Below are 26,605 nucleotides of genomic sequence, written 5' to 3'. Positions count from 1 at the left end.
GAAAATATTTTACAGAACATTATGGATAATAGGGGAGGGGGTAAGTAGCTTGAAAAAATTTCAAATGCTGAGCTGCCTAACATCTATTGGCATTTGTCTTGCTGTTGATGAGGCTGGACCTCCTCATGAAAATCTGTTATTATGGCAAGAATGTAGCTTTCATTTACATCGGTATCCAGCTTGATAATAGTTATTCTACTTTTAAAATAACTGCTTATTGTATATTATGATGTCAGATTCTTTTATCCTCTTTTGGATTCTAAAATTCTTCATACTTTGATAATGGAATTCTTATCAAGATTTGGCTTTCGTAGAAGGGATTGTTGTTTTGAAGGTGCTGGAAGATGCTTTGCTCTAGGAGATTTGTAGATGGTCCTTTAGGCAAAACTGTGAGTGATGCAGTTAAACATGGTTTTCATAATGGCCACTAAGTAAATTAATTCAAGTAGTTCTTCCCAGAATTCATCTCTGATCACCCAAAGTTCCTTAAAGATCATTTGCAGGTTCGCCACAGATGGCATTGTAGCAATTTTAACAGCAGGTTGCTTTGTGCCTTTGTTGCAAGTAGTGGAGTAACATTTTAGAATGTATTTTAGAATGTTACAGTTTAATACTCCACCGAGGTTGTGATGCTGCGGTAGCGTTGTCGCCTCACAGTAAGACGCTGTCTGGTTTGATTCTCAGCTAGAGTGACTTCTGCGTGGAGACATGCGTGAATGGGCGTACCTTCGTTGAAGGTTGTGCATCAGGGCTGGTAACTCGGCACGTAAAAATCAACTACCAATCATTAGCGGATCGGAGTTCCGCTGTGGCGATCCCTAACTGGGAAAAGCCAAAAGACACAACAACAACAGTTTAATACTCCATTTCAGCACAGACAACAAATGTATGACTGACTCTAATAGTTTAAAGGTAGGATCAAGATTTTTGCTCACCCTGTCTGAATTTAGGCTGTCTTCATGCTTGCAGAAAAATTCTTTTGTGGTTTTATTTTTAGTTAGGAGGATGGCATAAGGAGATTTGTGCGCGAGGCATAGCACATAAGAAAACTACAGTACAAGTCTGTTGTAACCTAGGTAGCAGTTCTTGTTTGTTTTTAACAAAAAATCATTTTATTTATATTTTGTTGTTTTGTTTACCTTTGGACAGCAGAGTCCATGTACCTTACAATATTTTTCTGACATGGAATCACAGCTGTTTTGTAAAAATGTCATTATTTTTATAGCATAGCAATGACAACAATACAGCTTGTGCAAGGCAGTTTTGTTTTATGTATGTCTTTCAGTGCAAATTTGAATGCTGTTTTTTTTCCTTAAAAAAAAAAAAAATTGTCTTAAACTTGTGTCACATGGTATTTTCTGCAGGTTATCGTCTCTTGTATCCAGCACTACTGGAGTCGTAAATGAGCCAAAGAAAGGAAAATATCCTATATGGCCTGAATGGAATGAAGCCGATATTAATGCTGAGAAATGGGATGGAGGAAAAATGGGAAAAGACAAATCTAACAAAAGCCCCATTCTTGTAAGTTGTTATCAAACAAGTGATTTACATAACTGTTACTTGTAAATGTGTGTGTGTAAATATATTACATATATTTGTGTGTGTCAACATAGGCAGCAGTAGAAAATGGTAGACGTGGCAGCATAATTATAACATTTGTTATGTTGATCAGGCAGGATCTACTATCAATAAGCCCATACTGATAAATTGAATATCTGGTGTTCTTCAAATTGATAACTACTGCAGTGGCCTAAGCTTTATGGAATACAACCTGCGTAGGGTATAACAGCAGACCAGCTTTCCTGATGCTGAGAAGAGTACTCCTCTCTGGACTTCTGAGACTTGACATTCAGTTAACACGGTTCCATTGCTGGGCAGATAAGTTTCCTTTGGGAAGGAACCTTTCACATAAAAATGTATTGTTTTAATGTACATTCCTGCTTAGAAAAGTTATTTTTAATCTAGGAGTGTGTGTTTTAATGGACAGTCATAAGGCTTAACTGTACTTTTAAATGGGAGCACAGTTTTTTTTCTGTAAGTTTAAAACTAGTTAAAAGTAGTTGAAAAGCATTTTTTTTCCTGTGGAAAAATTGTGCTTATTTTCATTTCTGGGGGCTATCAAAGTGTATTAAAATGCTTTTTACTGTGCTTTTGTGGGAACAAATAGACCTATAACAATTTTTAATTTTTACCAGCTTATGGTGCTTGTTTTCCAATGGAAAGTTCCACAATATTTGGCTTGACCATGGAACAAACTACCTGTTCCATGATCAGTCCTTCTTCCAGCCACAAAAAAAAATGTTAAACCAGCTTTGCCACCACAGCAGGCTAGCAATTTGCCTCAGCTGCAGGTAGGTGACTCAACTGTGTCCAAAGCTGGTTCCTCAGATCACTCACCTTTTTCCATGGATCCCTGTGCTGTAGCACCTACAGCCAGTATGGACTGGCAGTTAGCCACATCCTGTGTGGCTGGTGGGATATCCTCAGTTGGCAAGAGACCGACACCCTTGCAGGTCCTGGGAGAGGGAAAATGGGGAAGGCTTCTCTGTTTAGTCAAAATTTTATGCTTATCCCTGGGAAAGCAGCTGCTGTCAATAAAAACTCTGTTGTCCCCATTTTTCCTGTCAAACAGAAACAGAAAATTAAACATGCATTAGTTTCTCCTCAGATTTCTTTATACAGGAATAGTTTACTAGATCTATCTCAATGTCTGGTTCAGGCTAATGATCCTTTTTGTAGGGTGGCATCTGGTAAAAGAGAAAGGGATGCATCTTTTCATAAAGAGATTCAGGTTACTGAATCTGGACAGGAAGATAAAGGGACAGATGCATTTTGTTCTCTTCACATTTCTGATTGAGATTCAGAGCAGAGTACAATATCTGATTCTTCTTGTAGGGGTTTCTCTTTCTCTGAGACTATTTCCATAATGTGTCAATGTTTCAGTTGGAGACTACAGAGGTTTCTCAGTCCCTCTAAAAATACTATGAACTATTAAAATGGGAATTTCTAGAACTTTCATTGCAGTTTTCCTGACAGCCTGCTGGCCCTAAAAAGGCAGATAGATTGCATGAAGTTCCTCAGTCTTTTACGTTTTTGTACACTATTCTCAAACCTGACCCAACAGCCACAGCTTTAGTTAATCATACTACTGCTAAACATTTAGATCTGATGTTGTCATTTTCATTCATTCATGAATGAATGGGTCTTAGATCTGACCTCAGATGCAACTCGACTGTTTTCTTTTAGATTGTTGGATCTGACTGTTGAGCTCCTCCCTTTATCCATAATGCCCCTTACCACTGCATTACCTCAGATCTCATTTGCTCTAACAATTCGGCCAGAATTGCATTCTCTCGAGTTCTGGATTGCCTTTTAGAGGTTTTGGGAGTAAAAAAATAGAATTTATCTCCTTTACATTTTAGTATATCACTTATTTAGATGACCCTTTCTGTCTTTACTCCTTCGGGTTTTTCTATTCCTTTTTCTCTGCTTTGTAAAGGTATTTTTTTGTTTACCATACTTGGTATTGGCCTTTTTTTTACCTTACTTTCTAAGTTAATCTTTGTTACCGTTGTTGTTAAACTTCCTTTCAATCTGTTTTACAAATATATATATATATATATATATATATATATATATATATATATATATTAGGTATTGGTATCTGGTTTATTGTTTATTGTTGGTATAGGTTCATAGGTTCATAGGTAGGTACTAGGCTATCTGCCCTGGGGCCTATACAAGCCCAGCCAAACAGGTACCCTGACTTTTGCCACCCAAGAAACTTATTTTCCTGTGCCACTGTCAAGCAGAGCCACAGAAGTGATCCCCGGGGTGAATTTCTTATTTCCCATCCAATCATCAAGATTTTTTTTGAAGAGTGCTAATGAGGAGCTTTGTTTGATATAGATAGGTAGTTTATTCCAGACTGTGGGAAGTCTCTGGGACAGGAATCTATCCCTCCGGCATGTTCTGTTTATTGTGGTGACAAGGTTTAGGTCCCTAGAGCGTGTAGCTCGGAGGGATTGGGATTTCTTTAAGTGGAGCATGTCCAACAGCTCTGGGTTGGACATAGCTTTGTATGTTAGGCAGAGATCACCTCTGAGTAAGCGATATGCAATGGAGTAAAGCTGGAGTTTCTTGAGACGGTTTGCGTAGGGCATCTGTTTGAGGCCAGTAATCCTCTTTGTGAGGTATTTCTGCAGCCTTTCCAGTTGTTGTAGATGTCTTGTGAGGTACAAACCAAAAGGAGCGTTGTACTCTATAATGGGTCTAATGAGTGATGAGAAGAGGGATACAATGACCTCTTTTTTTCTGGATGAGAAACCTTTTGTGATGAGGTGTGCCATGTAGAAGGATTTCCTGACTACTGTGGTGATGTGATTATCAAATGAGAGACTACTGTTCACCTATGTCCCAAGGTCTCTTATCACACTTTCGGTGTTAAGTATACTACCACCTATGTTGTAGTTCATGGGTACAGAGTTTTTACCAAAGGGGATGACAATGCACTTTTTGGCATTGAGCTTGAGGCCATGGCTTTGACACCAGGCATGTTTTAGTGAGGCCCTTTTGTAGGATGTCCATATCGTTAGGAGTTTTGATTATGGCTCCTAGTTTGGAGTCATCTATGAACTTCGTTAGCCAAAGACCTTCTGTGTTGGGCTGTACTTCAGAGAAGTAGATAACAGACAGGAGAGTACCCAAAACTGAACCCTGTGGTACTCCACTTGTCACTGGTCTGAAGTCGGATTTGGAATCTGCTACTTTCACAGTGTGGGTTCTGTCAGTGAGCCAGTTGGCAACCCATCTTGTGACATATGGATTTATAACTAGTTTAGTGAGTTTATCTATAATTCCAGAGTGGGGGATGGTGTCAAAAGCCTTGGCAAGATCTAGATAGGCTGTGTGAACCATCTTACCCTTGTCTACGGCTTTGGTGACTGGTTCAAAGAAGTCTATCAAGTCTAGAAGACATGATCTGCCTTTTAGAAACCCGAACTGGGTGGGGTCCAGAGTTTGGAGATTACCAATGTCTTTGTTTATAAGTTCCATGATGATACATTCCATGGCCTTGCAGACCAGGCTCATCAGGCTAATGGGGCAGTAGTTCCCGGGGTCAGCAATGGCTCCCCCCCCTTGTGGAGTGGAATAACTGTTGCTGTGCACCATTCAGCAGGCACAAAGCCTCAGGTGAGGCTATGATTGAACATGATACTTAGGTGGGGTGCCAGTTCATTCTGTAGTTCGTGTAGAACGCAGCCTGGGATGTTGTCTGGTTCCATGGATGCTGTGTTCTTGACTTTGGGGAGTGTGGTTTTTACTTGTGTAGCCATGATTACAAGAACTTTGCATTCTTCCGGTATAGAGATGGGCTCTTTAGGGGGTGAGAGGGGGGTAAAGTTAGCACTGAACCTATCTGCCAGGATGTTGGCAATATCAGTTGGGTCTGTATATTTAGTGCCATTGTGCTGTAACTCAGAGCAAATCTGAGTGTTGCCATTGAGATTCTTGACATAGCTATAGAATGCTTTGTGGTTGTCTTTAGAATCAGTGACGATTTTGTTTTCATAACTAGCCTTGGAGGATTTTATCAGGAATCGCAGCTTCTTACTGAGGCTGACCAGGGAGCTCCTCCACTCATGGGATTTTACTCTCTTTTGTAACAGTTTCTTCCTTCTGTTGTACAGTTTGTTTATGGCAGGGGACCACCAGATTGGCTTCCTTTTTTTGGAGGATAGCGTCTTGGTTCTTTTTGGGATAGCACGATCCATGCACTCGTGTAAGTGCTTATAAGATGCAATTGTGTAGGATTTAGTAGTCGTAATTGTATTATCCATCTGCTTGGGTGTCATAAAATTCACCACTTCTGTCTTAAGAAGCATGAAGATGGCATTGGAGAAATTCTTTACTACGGTTTCCTTAATGGGGGGTGGGGGCAGGATGTGGATATCTAGGGTAATTTGCTTATGGTCAGATCGGACCAATGAGGCGTTGACTTCAGGTGTGGAACACCGGTCACCCATGTTAGTAATGACTAGATCTAGGATATTGTTGCCCCTGGTGGGGGGGGGGGGTGGATAAGTTGATCCAGGGCATTGGAGTTTATGAATTCCAGAAAGTGTTGAGCAAAGGAGTTGGTACATGAGTAGTTTTCCCAGTTAATGGTAGGGTAGTTGAAATCACCCATTATTAGGGTGTTTGGTTGAACCCTAATATTTTCCAGTACATCAAGAAACGAGGAGTGGGAATCCTGGGGCATGGTGGGGGATCTCTAGCAAGCTACAATTTGGATTGCAGTTTTGCCCAGAGTTAGTTGCACTTGGATAACCTCAGCTGCATTATGCTGAGCAACTAGCCTGGAGGTGTGGATATCCTTAATGAATATGGACACACCTCCACCTTTGGTGTTTCGGTCCAGGTTACATGGCCGCAAAGTGTGGTATGAATTATAGCCTGGTAGTGCAGGGGTGCTCTCTGGAGCCTTGAACCAGGTCTCAGTCACTGCACATATCTTGATGTTCTCCATTTTAAGGAGTGCCCCGAGTGAGTGCATTTTGAGATTTAGACTTCTAGTATTGAGTAGCATCACCCTCAGTATTTGCTTGCCTGTTCCTGTTACGGTGGTGAATTTGTCATTTGAACCTTGCCTAAAAAAGACACTACAGGGGCGGCAAGAACCTAGCCAGTATCCGGAATCCCATGGGTGACAAGTGCAGGCCATCTCTGACAAAGCGTCATGGTCTGTCGACCATGTCATCCCAGGCAGACAGATACTGGATCCCTTTAGAATGGCACCAGAAGCTTAGCCAATTGTTGGAGTTAATCATTTTGTCCTTGTGCTGCGACATCCTTCTGGGTGATGGCAGTATGCTACTCAAGGCTATGGTCATACCTGCCTGGGCTACAAGATCGGAGAGCTCTTCCATGTCTCTTTTCATGTAGTCCAGGGAGATACATGTCAGGCTGAGAAGCCTACCGAGTTTAAAAAGTGCACTTTCTTGTCGGCATAAAATACCTAATTCTGATGCCCACATGGAGTGCGTTTATGCCCTTCCCATTTAGAAGTGCCTTATGAATTCTGTGCTTGACTTAACTTGGGGACTTTTGGTGACAGATGTAATAAATTGGTCCTGAAAGGCCTTTTGCCTGCTTCTTCTTCTTCCACAGCTTCTAGTTCAGGCTCAAACCCCCTCCAGAAAGAAGAAATCTTCAGAGCCCAGACACCTCCTAAAGTTAAAAAAATGTTGGATCCAACATCCTTGGATCTGACAGTCCTAGTCTCTACAGCTTCTTGAATCTGAAGTCCCCATTTTTCTTTGGAGCTGGTGTCTACTAGGCTCAGATCTCCCTTTTTCTGAAGACTTGTAGAAAGTTGTCTCATCCTCCCTTTACCTCTTCCTCAATCTGGTCCTCCTGAAGTCTTTCTGAGGCAGATGTGGACAGAATGATGACGAAATTCCTTAGAGCGCAGATCCATATGGAGGTTTTACCAGCTCTATTTTCCATCGCATCCTTGAGTCTTCAACCACCGTTGCATCTGATTGTGACTCCTTCTTCGATCTGACCTGTAGTTTCAGAGCCATTGGGTCCAAGATTACAGAGAATCGAAGTGTGAGATCCGAAGATTCCACCTTCTTCTTCAATTCTTGCTGTTTCCCTGACTCGTTCTGCAGCAATACTCAATGAGCAAGACAAGTCTTGAAGGTGAAGCATTGGTGCCGAGTCTGGGGGAACTACTTTGACTCTCAGGTTTTTGGAACCGTCAATTCCCCTTGAAGCCTCAGGGTTGGACAGCTTGGGTCCAACTCCTTCCTTGGAGGGGAGATCTGGGAGCATTGGAGAATCAGGTGAGCCAAGAGCTTCAGCTCCGGTGAGGTTAGTTTCTTCTTCTCCTGGTCACTGTGCCTTTGAAGTAGTGGAGAGGGCTTTTTCCCCATCTGATGGCTTCTTTGACTGTTACATCCTTGGATCCTATCCCCATTCTTCCATCAGAATTTGAGTTCTAAGCCTCATTGCCCTATCCACAGAGACTTCTGGCAGTTCCTATTCAGGAACTTCGAGCTTCTTCTGTTGCTTGGTTAGAGCATCCCCCTGAAGAGGTTCCTTGGAAGAGATTGTGGAAGAGGAGGCACTTAGATTCCACTCAGGAATCTTTTGATTGACGACACTGATTTTGACGAGGGGGAAGGGTCCGCAAGGTCACCACTAGTGGATGTCTCCTTCTGAGACATTTTAGAGATCCTGTGCCATAAAGGTGGTGGTCCTCCCAAAGCCCTTCCCAAGAAGAGTCAGTGTTCCTAGAAACCTCTGGGTCTGGCCAATCTACCTCTTGGATTACCCTGCTCGACGAGTGATTCTATAGAACCTGTCTCCCGCTGGGTGCTTGGAAAGTACCATTCCCCCATCAGCCAGACAAGATCCTTGGAGCCTGTAAAGGCAGGCAGTTTTGGAATAAGGGAATCCCTGTAGTTGCTATGGTTGTTGCGGCAGCCACCAAAACGGAGCTAGCTGAACAGAGTTCCACTGTCCATCTTCCTAATAGAGAGTCTAGGGTGTTGGATAGATATGGAAAGCGCATTTACACTTAAGCAGCCTTTGCTTGTGGTCACGTAACTACCTGGCACACTTTACTAGGTTAAAGAGAGACTTAATAAAGGAACTTTCTAAGTCTACCCTGGGATCCATGTCAGTAGAGAAAGAGAAAACTTATTCCTACCAACTGGCCACCCTACAATCTACATCAAATGCATCCATGAGGTTTATTTTTCACACAGCTGAAGGCTTCTCATGGGCTGCTGGTTCAGGCGTAGCCATTTGCAGACATGCTTGAATGAGATGGTGTGATTTTGTGGACTCCTTTAAATCCTCATTCATCAAAGTTCCCTTTGATGAAATTTCCCTGTTTGGGCACACACTTTCCCGCAGTGAGCAAGATGGAAAAGCCTTGTCTGCTTTTGGAATCTGTTTCCCTGCCGTGCATAGATCTTTTTCCAGAAATCAGTGTGGTGGTAAGAAAATGTGGTTCTGAAAATGTCAAGGATCTTTTAAGACTCACTTGGGGATTTTTCTCCTAAAGGCACATGGGAAAATACGAATGGAAGACGCCATCCTCATGGCAAAGGGGGGTCTGCGGAATCAAGGGTTCTGAGACTGTTTCTTGGACAGGCCCTATTAGTTCTCCTGAAAGGTTGCCTGACTGTTCTTCTCTGGAGGCAGTTGGGGGGCACTTATCCTTGTACCTAAACACCTGGATATCCATCACAAAAGATTCCTGGGTGCAAAGGATCATATCCAGACGATATTTCATTTCCTTTTTACAAAATCCTTCACAAAAGAGATGTCTCCCTGGTATTCCAACCAATCAGAGAGAGTTGGCAGCTGTAGAAATTCCAAAGCTGCTAGAAAAAAAAAAGAGTCATCCAAGAGGTCTCACCAGACCAATTAGCATTTGGAATTTACTAAAGGTTTTTTTTAGTGTGAAAGAAAACAGAGGACCTGAGACCTATTCTGGATCTCAGTAATCTAAATCAATTTGTGAAGAACTTCCAGTTTTGGATGGTCACCGTTCAGTCCATTCTATCTCTTTTATAGAAGGATGACTGGATGCATACTATCACATCAAAATAAACAGCCACTCTCAAAGATATCTGCTGTTTCATCTGGGAGCCAGTTATTAATCAGTTCAGAGCCCTGCTCTTTGGTCTCATAACAACACTTAGGGTGTTCATCAAATGCATTGCAGTGGTGGCAGCTCATCTCAGACTGCACGGATTCAGAGTGTTTCCTCATTTAGATGACTGGCTCCTTTCTGCACCAACCAAGTATCTCATAGAGAAGGCCAGGGATTACTTACTTCAGTTGTGCCCATTCCTAGGGATCACAATCAATCTTTCCAAGTCCCATCTTCAATCATTTCAAGTCTTGGAGTTTATAGGAGCTCGCCTAAACACTGTCAGTCAGTTCGTGTTTGTACCCCAAAGCAGAGTTCACACACTATGATTGCATGTCAGACAGATTCTAGAGCATCCCTCTCCTCCAGCAAGATTGGTTTTTCAAGCCGTAGGTTTGATGGCTGCAGCAATCATCCTGCTACGTACAACTTGCCTTCACATGAGAGTTCTTCGATGGATCCTGGCAGTACAATGATCAGTGCTTCGGCATCCTTTGCTGGCTCATGAAACTTTTATAGGATGTTTCAAAGACTCCCTACTTTGGTGGATTCAGTCCAACAAGGTTTGTCAGGGATGTAACTTTATCCTTCCTCCCCCGGAGGCCACGTTGACCATGGACACCACACAATTGGGGTGTGGGGCGCATTTCTTGGGATTGACTGTTCAAGCACATGGTCCCCAGAAGAGACCAATTTGCATATCAGTGTTTTAGAGAGGAGAGTGGTCCTATTAGTGTTGCAGGTTTTTCAGAACTCTCTCCCTCTAGGAACAATTGCTATCCAGACAGGCAATATGTCAGTGGTTTGGTACATCAGCAAATAGGGGGGAACTAAATATTACCCCCTTTGCAGAGAAGGAATAAGATTCTGGCAATGAGCAATCTCTTCCAACTGCTTTCTTGTAGCAACATGCATACTGGGGAAATCCAGTGATTTAGCTGACAAGCTCAGGAGGACCATCCTGATGCCACACAAGTGGTCTCTCAATCATGCAGTGACGTGAATCATTTCTCATCAATGGGGTCAGCCTTACTGTGACCTTTTGGTCTCTGTCTTCAACAACAAGTGCAGCAGGTTCTTTACCCCAATCTCTTCCCCCACGGGGAATCATCGAGAGATGATCTAGTGTACGCTTGGCACTCCAGTCTCTTTTACACTTATTGTCTCCCTTTATTATCGAAAGTTCTCCAGAAAGCACAATGGTTGAAGAGCAAGGTAATCCTCATTACCCCTTTCTGGTCTCAGCAGGTGTGGTTCCCATTCCTATGGTCTCATCTCCTATGTCCACCATAGACACTGGACTCTAGTCCAGGTCTACTATCACATCCATCGGGGATGATTTAACCAGACATTCAAGGCCTCAGGTTGACTGCATGGTTTCTCCAATTCTAATGATGGCTAGACAGTCCAAGCTTTTCTGGTTCGCCAAATCTTATTTTCACCCCAGAATCCTTCTACGAGAAAAATTTATAAGAGTAAATGCAAAATATTTTCCTATTGGGCAGAACTGAGAAAGATTGATCCTTTTATTGCTCCAATTCCTGTTGTGTTAGAATTTCTTGCTTCAATCGTTCAAGGTGATGCCAGTTTCTACACCATAAAAGTTAAGCTTGCAACCATCTCTAATTACCACATAGGGGGTAATACTTTCCCCTAGTCTCTTCTAAAATATGTAAGGCATTCCTTAAGGGTACCCTGCTACTTTGACTTCTGATAAAGGATCCTACTCCACTTGGGATTTTCATTTTCTATTACAAGCTTTAATTTACTCCCCTTTTGAGCCTTTGGTTAAGTCAGAGCTAAAATTTCTCAATAGAAAACAAATTTCTTGTTGCTATTACTCCTGCAAGGTGAATTTCTGAACTCCAAGCCCTCTCTTCAAAATCTCCTTATTTGATTTTTCACAAAGACAGAGTGACTTTACATACAAACTCTTCCTTTTTGCCAAATGTTGTCTGTGAGTCAAATATAAATCAAGTAATCAATTTGCCAGTCTTCTTTCCAAAATTTGATAATAAAGGAGAATACATGCTCCATCTTTTAAATGTACATAGGCAACTTTATTTTTACCTCCATAGAACAAAAGACTTTAGAAAAACTAATCAACTGTTTCTTTCCTTTGCCAAAAACAAGTTTGGAAAACCACTATCCAAAGTTACCTTAGCCAGATGGATAACAGATTGTATTTCATTTGTCTGTTCTCTGAGAGGATTGTCCTTACCCAAACCTCCAAAAGCTCATTCAGCTAGATACATGGCTACATCATCTGCTTTTTGGTCCAGGGCTTCCATTGATGATATTTGTACTGCAGCCACTTGTCCATTTATCATACTGTTATTGCTCATTACAAGTTAGATATCATCTCCAGGAACAGGGCTGCTTTTGGCTCTGCTGTTCCCCAGAATATCCTTCCATGAGGGCCACCCAAGATTGTTGTAGCTGGGGACTCTTTCTCATTCATTGAGGAATGAATGAAAATGGCATCAGATATTAAAGTTATGTACTCACTATCTGTGTTGTCCATGTTCATTCTTCCTCAACTTCACACCCTTCTTCCCCCTATCCTTTTTCCTTGGGAGTGACCTGATGAGGTACTTTGGAACCACTGTTTCCAGTTTTAGCCCCCATTATGCACATATACTGTTTCTTATTATTATTATGGTTACTTGTGCCCTAAGGAATACTTAGCAGCAGCAAACTTCATCTGAGGTAATATGGCAGTAAGGGACATTGAGGGTAAATAGAGGAGCTCAAGACCCGGGTCCAGGAATCTAAAAGAAAATGGCCAAGTTAGAGCTAAGGTCAGATCCGAGAACCATTTGATAAGGAAGAATGAAAATGGACAACACAGATGCACAGTTATGGTGAGTACATAACTTTAATTTAACTCCAATCCAACACTTTTCTGACAAGGATGGAAAATTATTGTGTAAGTAAGTATGGGGAAAATGGTATGCTTCTGCAGCTTTGATTTTCATAATTTTTAATTGTTAGGCTCATATGTTAAAGTTTATTTTGACTAATTGTGAAAGTTATGAGGAATGTTTTGACTGCAGTTTCTTCTTGTGAAGAAAAATTTACTTTAAACGGTTTAATATTGTCCATTTTACAGATGACAACTCTATTTGAAGTTTGCATATGACTCTGTAGATACCTCATATAGGGCTATGGCCACTGGCAGTGTTTTGATGAGGGTTACCTGGCTGCATTTTCAGAACCTCCCAATGATGGGGAAAATGAGATTTTAAATTCTTGTCTGGATAGAGATTTAGTTTTTGATCCCTCTGCTACTAAGGTTATCAAAAATTGTGATGAGAGGGGAAAGCTGATATGGAAAATCTCTAAGGTTTTTTAGCCCTCCTTTTTCCAAATTTTGTAATGGATTCTCTAACCTCTCATCCAATTTTGACAAGAAACAAAATAGCAGTCTCAGGAAAATTCTGGTAAACAGACAATCTGATGTTGTCATTTTAATTTGCTCCTCAGTTAGTGGGTTCAGATCAGATCCTCTGATCTGACTCGGCCACTTTCTATAGAATCTAGGACCTGACTCTCAAGCTCCTCCCTTACTCATAATGCCCCTAACCACTGCAATACCTCAGATCTCTTTGACGCTGTTCAAGATTGGTCGGGATTGTGATTGCTTGAGCGCCTTGTGGGTTATAGTGAGTGAGCAGCTTATTAATTTTTCTACTTTATATTTTTTTATGTAATTCCTTTTTACTTTTTCTTAATATACTAATCTCCCTTGCCTTCAACAACTTTCCTTACCGAGTTGTTTTGGTATTCCTGTACTACCATTGTTGGTAATCCGTTCCGCTGTCTCTTACCGTAGGTAAATTCTTGCTAAACCATTATTAGTAGTTAGCACTTTTCTTTTTCCTTCTTTTTCCTACTTTCTAAAAAATAAATATTTTCTTTCTACTTATTTGACTTGCTTTTTCCATCATGGCTGATAAGCCGAGTGGATTTAAGAAATGCAGTTCCTGTGGGCATAAGATCCCCAATTCTGATACACACAGGGAGTGTGTTTATTGTTTGGGCCCAGCACATTTGGACACCTCTTGCTGTACTTGTGCAACCTTTAATACGAGAGCAATAAGCAATAGGAGGAATAAGTTAATTTTAAAAGGTTTCCTTCTGGCCTCAGCTTCTTCTACAGGCACTTCTTCTTTAGGGGCTCAAACCCCCTCTCAAAAATTTAAGAAGCCAAGGGAGCGACATAATTGCTCACCTGCTCACTCTCCTCAGTTCACACCTTCTTCATAGCCTAAGGATTTTAAGAACTCACATCCGAAGCCTTCGGATCTGACACTATCTGCAGTCACATTACCTCAGCCCCATGCTCCTAGGTTTTCTCCAGAGCTGGTATCCCCGAGATTGAGGTCTCCTTTTTTACAAGAGATTCCCAAGAAGTTGTCAAGACCACCTTCCACATCCTCTTCTGTTATGTCTTCTCGAAGTCTTTCCAAGTCAGAGATGGATAGGATGATGTGAAATTTCCTCAGAACACAGATCCAGATGGGGATCCTGCCAGCTAAATCTCCTATCTGATCCATGAGCCTTCTTTCCAGCCTGTAGTTGCTCCTTCTCTGAGCCAACTGGCCATTTTGGAGTCCTTGGATCCAAAAGCCCCGAGAGGCAAACCATTGGATCCGAAGGTTATTTCATCTTCTACTCCAGTGTCTTCCCTGATCCAATCGGCTTTGATCCTATTGGAGCATGATGGCTGTCAGAGCTGAAGCATTGGTGTTGGAATGGAGGGGTTGACTTTGACTCTGATGTTTTTGGAGCCGTTGCTTCCTCTCAGACCTTTGGCGCTAGATAGCTTGGCTTTGACTCCTCCCTCAGATTGGAGGCTTTGTGAGACCTAGGGATTGTCTTCTCCAAGGGCCTCAACTCTTGTGGGATTGTGCTCAGCTTCTACTGGTCCCTCTACATTTGAGGTGGTGGAGAGGGTATTCTCACATCCCAGAGTGGTTTCGACTTTCCTTTCTTCGGATCCATGCCCCATTCTCTCTTTCAATCCTGTGTCTGAGTCTTCTCATCCTACACCTCAGGGACAGCCAGCCCAGATGAGCTTCTAAGCAGTTCCCACCAGGGAAATCCCCGTCTCTTCTGATACCTCCTCGGAACATCCCATTGAGGAGGTTCCTTGGAAGAGGGCGTGAAAGAGGAGGCACTTGGATTTCCCATAGGAATCCCTTACAGAAGACACCGATTTTGATGAAGAAGGGTCCTCTAGATCTCCACTTGAGGATGTCTTGTTTGGAGACATCTTAGAGATCCTTTGCCAAAAAGGTGGTCAGTCTTCCCAAACCCATTCCTAGGAGGAGTCAATGTTTTGGAAGTCTTCTGGTGTGAAGTGTCTACATCTTGGGTTACTCCCCTGCAGATGAGCATATAGATCTTGTCTCCCGCAGGGTATTGAAGGAACTGGACTTTGTGGAACCAATCCCCAAATGACTGGACAAAATTTTGAGTGCCTCTGCTGACGGATGGTACTGGACTAAAAGGATTCCTGTAGATGTCATGGTTGTTGTGGTAGCCAAGAAAAAGGAGCTGGCTGAACAAAGCTCCACTGTCCATCCCCCAACAGAGAGTCTAGGGTATGGGACAGGTTTGGGAAGCTAGTGTATGCATCAGTGAAATTTGCCCTGCAATCACTGAACTACCTGGCACATTTCACCAGATTATTGAGTGAATTGGTAAAGGAACTCTCTAATACTGCCCCAGGGTCCATGTCCATAGAGGAACAAAAGCTTTTTCTTCACAACTGGCCACCCTACAGTCTATTATAACCATGTCCATGAGGTTAATCTTGCATGCAGCTGAAGGTACCTCGAGGGCAGCCAGTTCAGGCATAGCCATAAGGAAACATGTCTGGATGCAGTTGTGAGCTTTTGCGGAGCCCTTCAAGGCATCATTCATCAATGCTTCTGATGGATCTTTCTTGTTTGGGTCTGCTGTTAAAAACACTCTGTCCCCCAGCGAATAGGATGGAAAGACCTTGTCTGCCATCGGAATCTGCTTTTTTATCCCACAGAGGCCTTTCTCTAGGAATCAGTGCAGTGGGAAAAAGATGTGGCTCCAGAAATCTCAAGGTCTTTTCCAAGAATCACACAGGGATTTTTCCCCTAGAGGCAGAGGGGGAAACAACTACAATGATAGACTTTAATTACACTGAGAGGCGGTCCGCAGAACCAAGGATGAAGAGATTCCTTCTTGGACAGATCCTTTCAGTGCTTCTGAAAGGTTGCCATACTGTGCCTGTCTGGAGGCAGTTGGGGGGAACAAAAGGCCTGGATAGCCATCATAAAAGACTCTTGGGTGCAAAGGATCATATCAAGAGGATATTTCATTCCCTTTTTGCAACTTCCCATAAAAAAGAACAGTCTCCCTGATGTTACACCGAACCAGAAGGAGCTAGCAGCTCAAGAGATCTTGAAGTTGCTAGTCAAAAGAATCTGGAATTTACTCAAGGTTCTTTTTAGTGCCAAAATGACAGGGAACCTGAGATCTATCTTGGATCTCAGTTATCTAAATCATTTTGTAAAGAATTCCAAATTCCGGATAATCATGGTTCAGTCCATTCTACCTTTCCTACAGAAGGATGACTGGATGTGCTGAATTGATCTTCAGGACATGTGCTATCACATCAGAATGACCAGGCACTCTTCAAGGTATTTACACTTCCGACTGGGAGCCAGTCATTATCAGTGCAGAGCCCTGCCCTTCAGTCTCAACACAGACCCCAGGATGTTCAGCAAATGCATGGCAGTGGTAGCAGCTCACCTGAGACTGCTTGGATTCAGAGTGTTTCCTTATATAGATAACTCGATCCTCACCTCATCAGCCAGGCATCTGCTTGCAAAACAAATTCAAAATGCTGTAGCAAAAATCCAATAAGACACAAACGTTGAGGAAAAAATACACCTTTATAAATAGCAAAGCTTTCGGGTTACACACCCTTTCTCAATACTAGTACAGGTTTCATTAAAACATTCCATTTAAATAGGAGTCAGTGTTAATCACATGACATGCAGCCCAAAAAAATCATGTGACAATTACAAAACTTTAAAATTTCATACAACTAATAAAACATAATATTTTACATATATATAATAAATTCTACAATAAATTCACAACCTACAAACTCACATATAACATTTAGCATAACTTAGTACGTTGTATTTTAAATAAAATAGGTTTTAGTGTGACAGCAGAATTCAAGCCAGGTAAACAATCAGCTGATAGCCTTAATATCCACTCATACTCTTTTACTTCTAAAAGATTATTAATGTCACCCCCCATCTGATATATGTACCATGTCAATAACCCTGAACTTAAATTTATGTTCATTATTATGAGTACTTATGTGTTTATATAAAGCGTTCCTTTCATTAGCCCTTCTTATCTCAGATTTATGCTCAGTAATGCGTTCTTTTAACTTCCTAGTTGTTTTTCCTACATAAAATGATGAGCATATAATACAGGTTGCTTTAAAATCTTTAAAATCTTTATAACATAATCTGCTCTTTAATGTTTTCATATTCCTGTAAGATGCCATTAAGACTACCCAGTATTTTTGAATAATACGTTTAACTAAATATGTCATGGTGTTGTAAGTTGTCACATACATGATTCTATCTTCCTTCAATACACTCTTATTAGAGTCAGATACCGATTCATCTAATGACAAAAAGATCGGTTTCGATTTTGTCTATCAGCTATAATATTAGCATTAATAGGCAGTATTGATTTAAGATCATAACCGCTACTTACAAACTCATCTAACGTTTCATTTAACTGAGAAAGGAAACATGAATCATCAGTGTTTAATCTGCTGATTCTACTAAACTGCTCCTTCACAACACCTTGAAATACATGTGGGGCGTGCATACTGGTGTTATGTATATACCTGCCCGCATGGACCTCTTTTTTATACACTGTAGTATTAATCGAACCTTGCTTCAACACAACCTTGAGATCTAAAAAGGTTATGAAATTATCTGAATATTCCATTTTGAATTTTAAAAATTCAGTAGTACTATTCAAAAATTGTATATATTTAATTAGCTCTACAGGAGAGCCTTTCCAAATTAAAAAGCAGTCATCCACAAACCGTTGATAAAAGCAAACATTCTTATTCAAAAAATTAGTGCTATCATGAATATATGTCTTTTCCCACTGAAATAAAACTAAATTTGTATAAGTGTTAGCTACCGGTGTGCCCATTGCTCCCCGGTAAGTTGCAAAATGTTAAACAAAAAAACATTATTAGTTAATACTATGTCCAATAGAGAGCAAATATTCTCTATTTTCCTTGATGACAACGAGGACTGCATAGTCAAAAATTCACAAATAGAATTAATCCTGTACTCATTCGGTATAACCATAAATAAAGATGAAATATCCAAAGTCACAAACAAGAATTCTCTTCTATGCATAATATCAGTATTTAAACTATTAAACCAATGTCTTAATGTAATAATAAATTCTGTAGTGTCTTTTAACACAGTGTTACATTGCGCTAAAAAAGGGTGCAACTGTTTCTGCAGGTAAACTGAAATAGGCTCAGTGAGCCAACCATTACCAGAAACAATAGGTCGCATTGGGGGGTCCGTTAGTGATTTATGGATCTTCGGTATACCATATAATTGTGGTACGGTAGGACAGGGAACAGTAAAAAAAAGAAACAAATCTAAATCAATATCACTGCTAAGTTGTAAATCATATACCATCATATTAACAGAACTAATACATTTCTTAACATCTTCTAGTAAAACAGACACAGATGAAAAATATTTAACTCTATCCATAATTACAACAATGCCTCCTTTGTCTGCCTGCTTGATAACTATACTGTTATCCGCCTGCAGTTCTTTGAGCGCTAGAAATTCTGAATATGTTAAATTATAGTGTTTTTGGTTGTGTTTGAGTATGCACACCTCAATTCCCTCTCACATAAATCATGATATGCTGTGAGGACAGGAATGTTAACAGGTACAAACGTACTGCACCTTCTACAGGCTGTTTGAATAGGAACATTATTCTTAAACATCACTTTTAAATTTAAATTCCTAATAAACTGCTTGAGATCAGTCAATGCAGAAACTAAGTCATCACCAGATGTTGGGATAAAACTAAGACCTTTCTGAAGCAATGTATAATGAGAAGCTTCCAAAATGAAGCTCGATAAGTTCAAAATACCTCGCATTATCGTCGGATTACTTTGACCTGCTTGGCTGGACTGCTGTTTTTGCGCTTGGTTGGATGTGCTGTTTGTCTTATAGTTGATCTCCCCCTCGAAGTAGGTCGCTCTTTCACCCTCTCTGGTTGTTCCAATTGAAAGCGCTTAGAAAAAGGTTTATTGTAGATTGATGCATTTTTTTAGCATCATTGTTCTTTTTACTATCATTGCCATTCTCCATTTCTTCTCCAGTTAAGCACAAGCCGGCACTTGCACCAGCTGATTGTGATGCAACTGAAGTAGGCGTGGTCATGACCACACTATTAGATTGATTAAGTGGTGCCAGTTCTCGAAAGGGAGAATTTGTTGCTACTAATTCAGGAAAATCATCAAGAGTGTCCATAGAGGTTTTTTGAACCACAGTCTTTTTATTATTATTTAGAAAGGGCACATCATTCTTTGGCCAAGAGAAAATATGGCCTTTTTGAAAATCTGCCATGTCCCGTAATAATTTACGTTTCTTAGTTGCCTCTAGTCGATCATCAAGTGCCTGCAGTCTATCAAGCATAAGAATTAAGCATAGTGTTGAAACAAGGCATAGCCATAATTTCAGTCTCCATATTCATTATCTCTTCCTTCAGTTCTTTCTCATTATTTGAAAAAAAGTCATTCATAAGGACCATATAATCAAGACTTAATTTAATGTTTAATTGCTGCCACCGCTTTAACAAATCCAGATAGGCATTGCCATACGAGGGCATCTTTAAAACTCTCAAGCCCCGTGGCACTATACCCCTATCCAGATAAGCCATGAAACTAAAGTGTTGCCACTGCAGGCTCTTAAATGAACCCATCTTCCTCTCTAGCAATTGTAACTTCTTACCAAAATCTGCCGAGTTTTCTGTGGTCATAGAACAGGCAGCATCATAGTTCATAGATGGTGTGGAGACAAAATGCAATAAAGGATTAACCTCATTAGCCAACAAAGACTTAAGGCAATTTGTAGTTTCCATGAAAGTTTCATGGCTTATCTGGATAGGGGTATAGTGCCACGGGGCTTGAGAGTTTTAAAGATGCCCTCGTATGGCAATGCCTATCTGGATTTGTTAAAGCGGTGGCAGCAATTAAACATTAAATTAAGTCTTGATTATATGGTCCTTATGAATGACTTTTTTTCAAATAATGAGAAAGAACTGAAGGAAGAGATAATGAATATGGAGACTGAAATTATGGCTATGCCTTGTTTCAACACTATGCTTAATTCTTATCAGCAAATGCTTGATAGATTGCAGGCACTTGGATCGACTAGAGGCAACTAAGAAACGTAAATTATTACGGGACATGGCAGATTTTCAAAAAGGCCATATTTTCTCTTGGCCGAAGAATGATGTGCCCTTTCTAAATAATAATAAAAAGACTGTGGTTCAGAAAACCTCTATGGACACTCTTGATGATTTTCCTAAATTAGTAGCAACAAATTCTCCCTTTCGAGAACTGGCACCACTTAATCAATCTAATGGTGTGGTCATGACCACGCCTACTTCAGTTGCATCACAATCAGCTGGTGCAAGTGCCAGCTTGCGCTTAACTGGAGAAGAAGTGGAGAATGGCAATGATAGTAAAAAGAACAATGATGCTAAAAAAATGCATCAATCTACAATAAACCTTTTTCGAAGCGCTTTCAATTGGAACAACCAGAGAGGGTGAAAGAGCGATCTACTTCGAGGGGGAGATCAACTATAAGACAAACAGCGCATCCAACCAAGTGCAAAAACAGCAGTCCAGCCAAGCAGCTCAAAGTAATCCGACGATAACTCGAGGTATTTTGAACTTATCGAGCTTCATTTTGGAAGCTTCTCATTATATATTGCTTCAGAAAGGTCTTAGTTTTATCCCAACATCTGGTGATGACTTAGTCTCTGCATTGACTGATCTCAAGCAGTTTATTAGGAATTTAAATTTAAAAGTGATGTTTAAGAATAATGTTCCTATTCAAACAGCCTGTAGAAGGCGCAGTACGTTTGTACCTGTTAACATTCCTGTCCTCACAGCATATCATGATTTATGTGAGAAGGAATTGAGGTGTGCATACTCAAACACAACCAAAAACACTATAATTTAACATATGAAGAATTTCTAGCGCTCAAAGAACTGCAGGCAGATAACAGTATAGTTATCAAGCAGGCAGACAAAGGAGGCATTGTTGTAATTATGGATAGAGTTAAATATTTTTCATCTGTGTCTGTTTTACTAGAAGATGCCCATGCCTTTAAAGCTATTTCACCTGTTGATGTTAAGAAATGTATTAGTTCTGTTAATATGATGGTATATGATTTACTACTTAGCAGTAATATTGATTTAGATTTGTTTCATTTTTTTACTGTTCCCTGTCCTACCGTACCACAATTATATGGTATACCGAAGATCCATAAATCACTAAGGGACCCCCCCAATGCGACCTATTGTTTCTGGTAATGGTTGGCTCACTGAGCCTATTTCAGTTTACCTGCAGAAACAGTTGTACCCTTTTTTAGTGCAATGTAACACTGTGTTAAAAGACACTACAGAATTTATTATTAAATTAAGACATTGGTTTAATAGTTTAAATACTGATATTATACATAGAGGGGAATTCTTGTTTGTGACTTTGGATATTTCATCTTTATTTACGGTTATACCAAATGAGTACGGAATTAATTCTATTTGTGAATTTTTGACTATGCAGTCCTCGTTGTCAGCAAGGAAAATAGAGAATATTTCCTCTCTATTGGACATAGTATTAACTAATAATGTTTTTTGTTTAACAAACAGTTTTATTTGCAACTTACTGGTGTAGCAATGGGCACACCGGTAGCTAACACTTGTGCAAATTTAGTTTTATTTCAGTGGGAAAAGTCATATATTCATGATAGCACTAATTGTTTGAATAAGAATGTTTGCTTTTATCAACGGTTTGTGGATGACTGCTTTTTAATTTGAAAAGGCTCTCCTGTAGAGCTAATTGAATATAAACAATTTTTGAATAGTACTACTGAATTTTTAAAATTCAAAATGGAATATTCAGATAATTCCATAACCTTTTTAGATCTCAAGGTTGTGTTGAAGGAAGGTTCGATTAATACTACAGTCTATAAAAAAAGAGGTCCATGTGGGCAGGTATATACATAACACCAGTATGCACGCCCCACATGTATTTCAAGGTGTTGTGAAGGCGCAGTTTAGTAGAATCAGCAGATTAAACACTGATGATTCATGTTTCCTTTTTCAGTTAAATGAAACATTAGATGAGTTTGTAAGTAACGGTTATGATCTTGAATCAATACTGCCTATTAAAGCTAATATTATAGATGATAGACAGACAAAATTGAAACCAATCTTTTTGTCATTAGATGAATCGGTATCTGACTCTAATAAGAGTGTATTGAAGGAAGATAGAATCATGTATGTAACAACTTACAACACCATGACATATTTAGTTAAACGTATTATTCAAAAATACTGGGTAGTCTTAATGGCATCTGCGGACATTAGGGCTGTTCTAAGTAGTAGACCATATTTTTCTTACAGGAATATGAAAACATTAAAGAGCAGATTATGTTATAAAGATTTTAAAGATGAGAAAAATGTTCAACAAGGCTCTTTTAAATATGGTACGTTTAGCTGTATGAACTGTAACTGTTGCAGTGATATCATAGGCAGTAGTGTTGGTAACACATTTGTTCACCCCATGACACATAAGACTTATAGGTTTACTGTGGTAGCAACTTGCATTAGTAACAATGTTGTTTATTTTGCAACCCGTACTATATGCTCATAATTTTATGTAGGAAAAACAACTAGGAAGTTAAAAGAACGCATTATTGAGCATAAATCTGAGATAAGAAGGGACAATGAAAGGAATGCTTTATATAAACACATAAGTACTCATAATGAACATAAATTTAAGTTCAGGGTTATTGACATGGTACATATATCAGCTGGGGGGGGGTGACATTGATAATCTTTTAGAAGTAAAAGAGTATGAGTGGATATTAAGGCTATCAGCTGATTGTTTACCTGGCTTGAATTCTGCTGTCACACTAAAACCTATTTTAGTTAAAATACAAAGTACTAAGTTATGCTAAATGTTATATGTGAGTTTGTAGGTTGTGAATTTATTGTAGAATTTATTATATATATGTAAAATATTATGTTTTATTAGTTGTATGAAATTTTAAAGTTTTGTAATTGTCACATGATTTTTTTGGGCTGCATGTCATGTGATTAACATTGACTCCTATTTAAATGGAATGTTTTAATGAAACCTGTATTAGTATTGAGAAAGGGTGTGTAACCCGAAAGCTTTGCTGTTTATAAAGGTGTATTTTTTCCTCAACGTTTGTGTCTTATCTGCTTGTAAAAGCCAGAGACTATTTACTCCAACTGTCTGACTTACTGGGAATCGCTATAAATGTAGACAAATCACAACTTCAGCCAGTCCAAGTCTTGAGTTTATAGGGGCTCATTTAGTCACAAATCAGTTCTCTAGCTCTTCTGCCTAAAGACAGAGTTTTTACATTGAAAACTCATGTCAGACAGATTATTTCTCTTCTTTCTATCCCAGCAAAACTGGTCTTCAAAGCTGCAGGGTCAACGGCTGCTGCAATTACTTTAATTCCCACTGCGCGTCTCCATAGGAGAACTCTTCAGTGGACCACAGCAGTGCAATGGTCCTTTCATCAACACCCCTTAAGACATCTGATAAAACTGTCTCACACTTGCAGAAAATCTCTTCTTTGGTGGGTTCACTCAGAGAGATTGGTCAAGGGTGTCCATTCATCTTTCCTACAGCGAATGCCATTTTAACTACTGATGCCTCCCAGCTGGTGTGGGGGAACATCACTTGGGATGGACTGTTCAAGGCACATGGTCCCCACGAGAGACCACTTTTGTATGTCAATGTACTAGAGATGAGAGTGGTGCTTTTAGTGTTTCCGGCCTTTCATAGCTTTCTCCCTCTAGGGAATATTGCAATACAAACGGACAACATGTCAGTAGACTGGTACATCAACAAATGGGGGGGGGGATCCACATCCTATCCTCTTTGTTGAGAAGCAATGAGAGTATGGTAATGAGCGATCTCATCCACCCACTTTCTTGTAGTGATGCACATATAGGAGAAATCCAGCATTCAAGTGGGCAAACTCAGCAGGACCATCCTAATGCCTCATGAGTGGTCTCTCAACCAGTTTGTGGCAAACATGATCTTCCACAAATGGGGTCAACCTAAATGTGACCTACATGAATCTCCCCTCAACAGCAAATGCACCAGGTTCTTTGCTGTCATTCTACCTCAGGGACAGTCATAGAGAGATGCTCTAGTCCATGTTTGACCCTCCGGTTTCATTTATGCTTATCTTCCCCTTACTTCTCATCCCCAAGTTTCATCAGAAAGCACTTTGGTTGAAGAGCACAGTAATCTTCATTGCTCCCTTCTGGTCTTGGCAGGTGTGGTTCCCCTTCTTTTGCTCTCACCTAGTATGTCCTCCTTGGACGATTGATTCCACACCAGACCTCCTATCTCACCCTCCAGGGCAGATTCACCCAAACATTGCAGACCTCAAGTTAACCGTATGGTTTCTCCAATTCGAATGATGGCTAGAGATTCCAGGCTTTCCTCCGCAGTGTGAAAAATACTAGCATCTTCTCATAAACCTTTGACTAGGAAGATTTGTAAAAATAAATGGAAAACGTTTTCTTTTTGGGCTCATCAGAGAGAGTTAGATCCTTTTACCTCCCCACTTCATGCTATTCTAGATTTTCTTGCGTTAGATGCAATGAGGAGAGACCTGTCTCCAAAGACATCATCAGCATCAGGTCTGGCTCCCCCCCCCTCCCCTAAAATGTCTGTGTCCGCTCCTGCTTCTACTGGTCAACCCAAGCGTAGAGACCCTGAGCCTCAAGTAGCCCCACAGGGTGCCCCCTGCTCTTCTGAGACCTCCCCAGAATCCCCCACTGAGGAGGAACCCAGGAAGAGACTGTGCAAGAGGAGGCACTTGGACTCCCCCACAGGAGTCTTTGACATCTGACACTGACTTGAATGAGTCAGAAGGGTCCCCTCGATCCCCCTCTGAGGATATTTCCTTTGTGGAGATATTAGAGATCCTTAATCAGAGGGATGGTTGGCAGTCCAAAAGCCCTACTGAGGACAAGTCAGTGCTCTTGAAGGCTTTCGGGTCTCAGCCTTCCACCTCTTGGGTGTCTCCACCTTACGATGAGCTCATGGAGCTGATCTCTCATAAGGCGTGGGAGTCTCCGGAGGCCATGGAACCTGGCCCTCGGAAGCCAAATAAGTTCATCTCTGACCCCGTGGACAAAGCTTTTTTGACTAAGGGAGTGCCTGTTGATGCCATGGTGGTGGCAGCAGCCACCAAAAAGGAAATGTTTGAGACGTCCTCATCTATCCATCCTTCTAACAGAGATTCCAGTTTCATGGATAGATATGGGAAACACATGTTTAGTTCAGCGACTTTTTCTTTTCGATCACTGAACTATTTAACCCATTTTACCAGAATACAAAGAGATCTCCTGAAAGAGCTAGGAGATACTCTCTAGGGTACAGTAGCTGCAGGGGTTGCCGACAAAGTTAACACCCAGCTCGCTACCCTAAACTCGATTGTGAACTCGTCCATGCGTCTCATATCTTACGCAGCTGATGGTTCGAGTAGAACTGCTAGCTCAGGCATTGCTCTGCGTAGACAAGCCTGGATGCTTCTCTGTTCCTTTGTGGAGCCTTTCAAGTCTTCCTTTATCAACACCCCATTTGATGGCTCATCCCTGTTTGGGGCCAAGGTAAAGGAAACTCTAACCAGGTGTGAGCAGGAAGGAAAGACTGTATCTGCCATCGGAGTACATTTTTCTACCCCTACTCGGCCCTATCCAATGGCCCTAAGGGCAGAAAGATGTGGTTCCGAAAAGCCCAGGGTTCCTTTCAGGGCACACGTGGCAAAAACCCCTCTAGAGTCAGATTAGGGGGTTATAATGGAAGATGCCACCCATGCAGCAGGGGGGGTCCACAACAGCAGAGCGAAAGAGGCCAGTTCTCTGGTCAGCCCTACCAGCACTCCTGAAAGGAGACCCGCCTGTCTGGCTGCAGTCAGGGGTCACTTATCTTTGTACCCAGAAGCCTGGCTATGTATAACATCCGATACCTGGGTACAAAGCATCATTTCCAGAGGGTATTTCATACCGTTCTCTTCCCCTCCCACTTCTGTCAACAGAATCCCGGATGTTCCACCCAGTCACAGGGAACAAGCAATTATAGAGGTCTGCAAGTTGCTAGAAAAAAAGAGTCATCTAGCCAGTCCCAACAGACCAAACAGGATTTGGAACTTACTCAAGATTCTTTTTGGTTCCAAAGAAAACAGGGGACTGGAGACATATCTTGGACCTCGGCAGACTCAACCAATTTGTAAAAAAAGAGAAGTTCCGAATGGTCATGCTTCAGGACATTCTTCCCTTTTTAGGGAAAGGCGATTGGATGTGCTCTATCAATCTCAAAGATGCGTACTACCACATAAAGATGGACAGACTCCAGAAATCACCTGTGTTTCTGGGTGGGAGCCAATCACTACCAGTTTTGAGCCCTGCCCTTTGGTGTCACTACAGCCCCCAGAGTGTTCACCAAATGCATGGCAGAGGTCACGGCTCACCTGAGGCATCTAGGATTCCAGGTGTTTCCATACCTAGACGATTGGCTC

The 26,605-nt window shown here is 40.9% G+C and overlaps 1 protein-coding gene across 1 annotated transcript in view; it reads left to right on the top strand.

The window, feature by feature from the left end:
* The first annotated feature begins 420 nt into the window (after window positions 1-420).
* ADGB (androglobin) overlaps window positions 421-26,605 on the top strand; it is a 4,124,629-nt gene continuing 4,098,444 nt past the window's right edge. Inside the window, exons 1-2 of the mRNA XM_044074542.1 lie at window positions 421-431; window positions 1,365-1,521. Coding sequence (XP_043930477.1) covers window positions 421-431; window positions 1,365-1,521 — 168 coding nt within the window. The remainder of the gene's footprint in view (window positions 432-1,364; window positions 1,522-26,605) is intronic.

Source organism: Protopterus annectens, chromosome 1.part0 (genome assembly GCF_019279795.1).
Source record: "Protopterus annectens isolate FY-2018-M chromosome 1.part0, PAN1.0, whole genome shotgun sequence".
NCBI lineage: Eukaryota > Metazoa > Chordata > Ceratodontiformes > Protopteridae > Protopterus > Protopterus annectens.
This window is presented reverse-complemented; position numbering and strand designations above follow the sequence as displayed.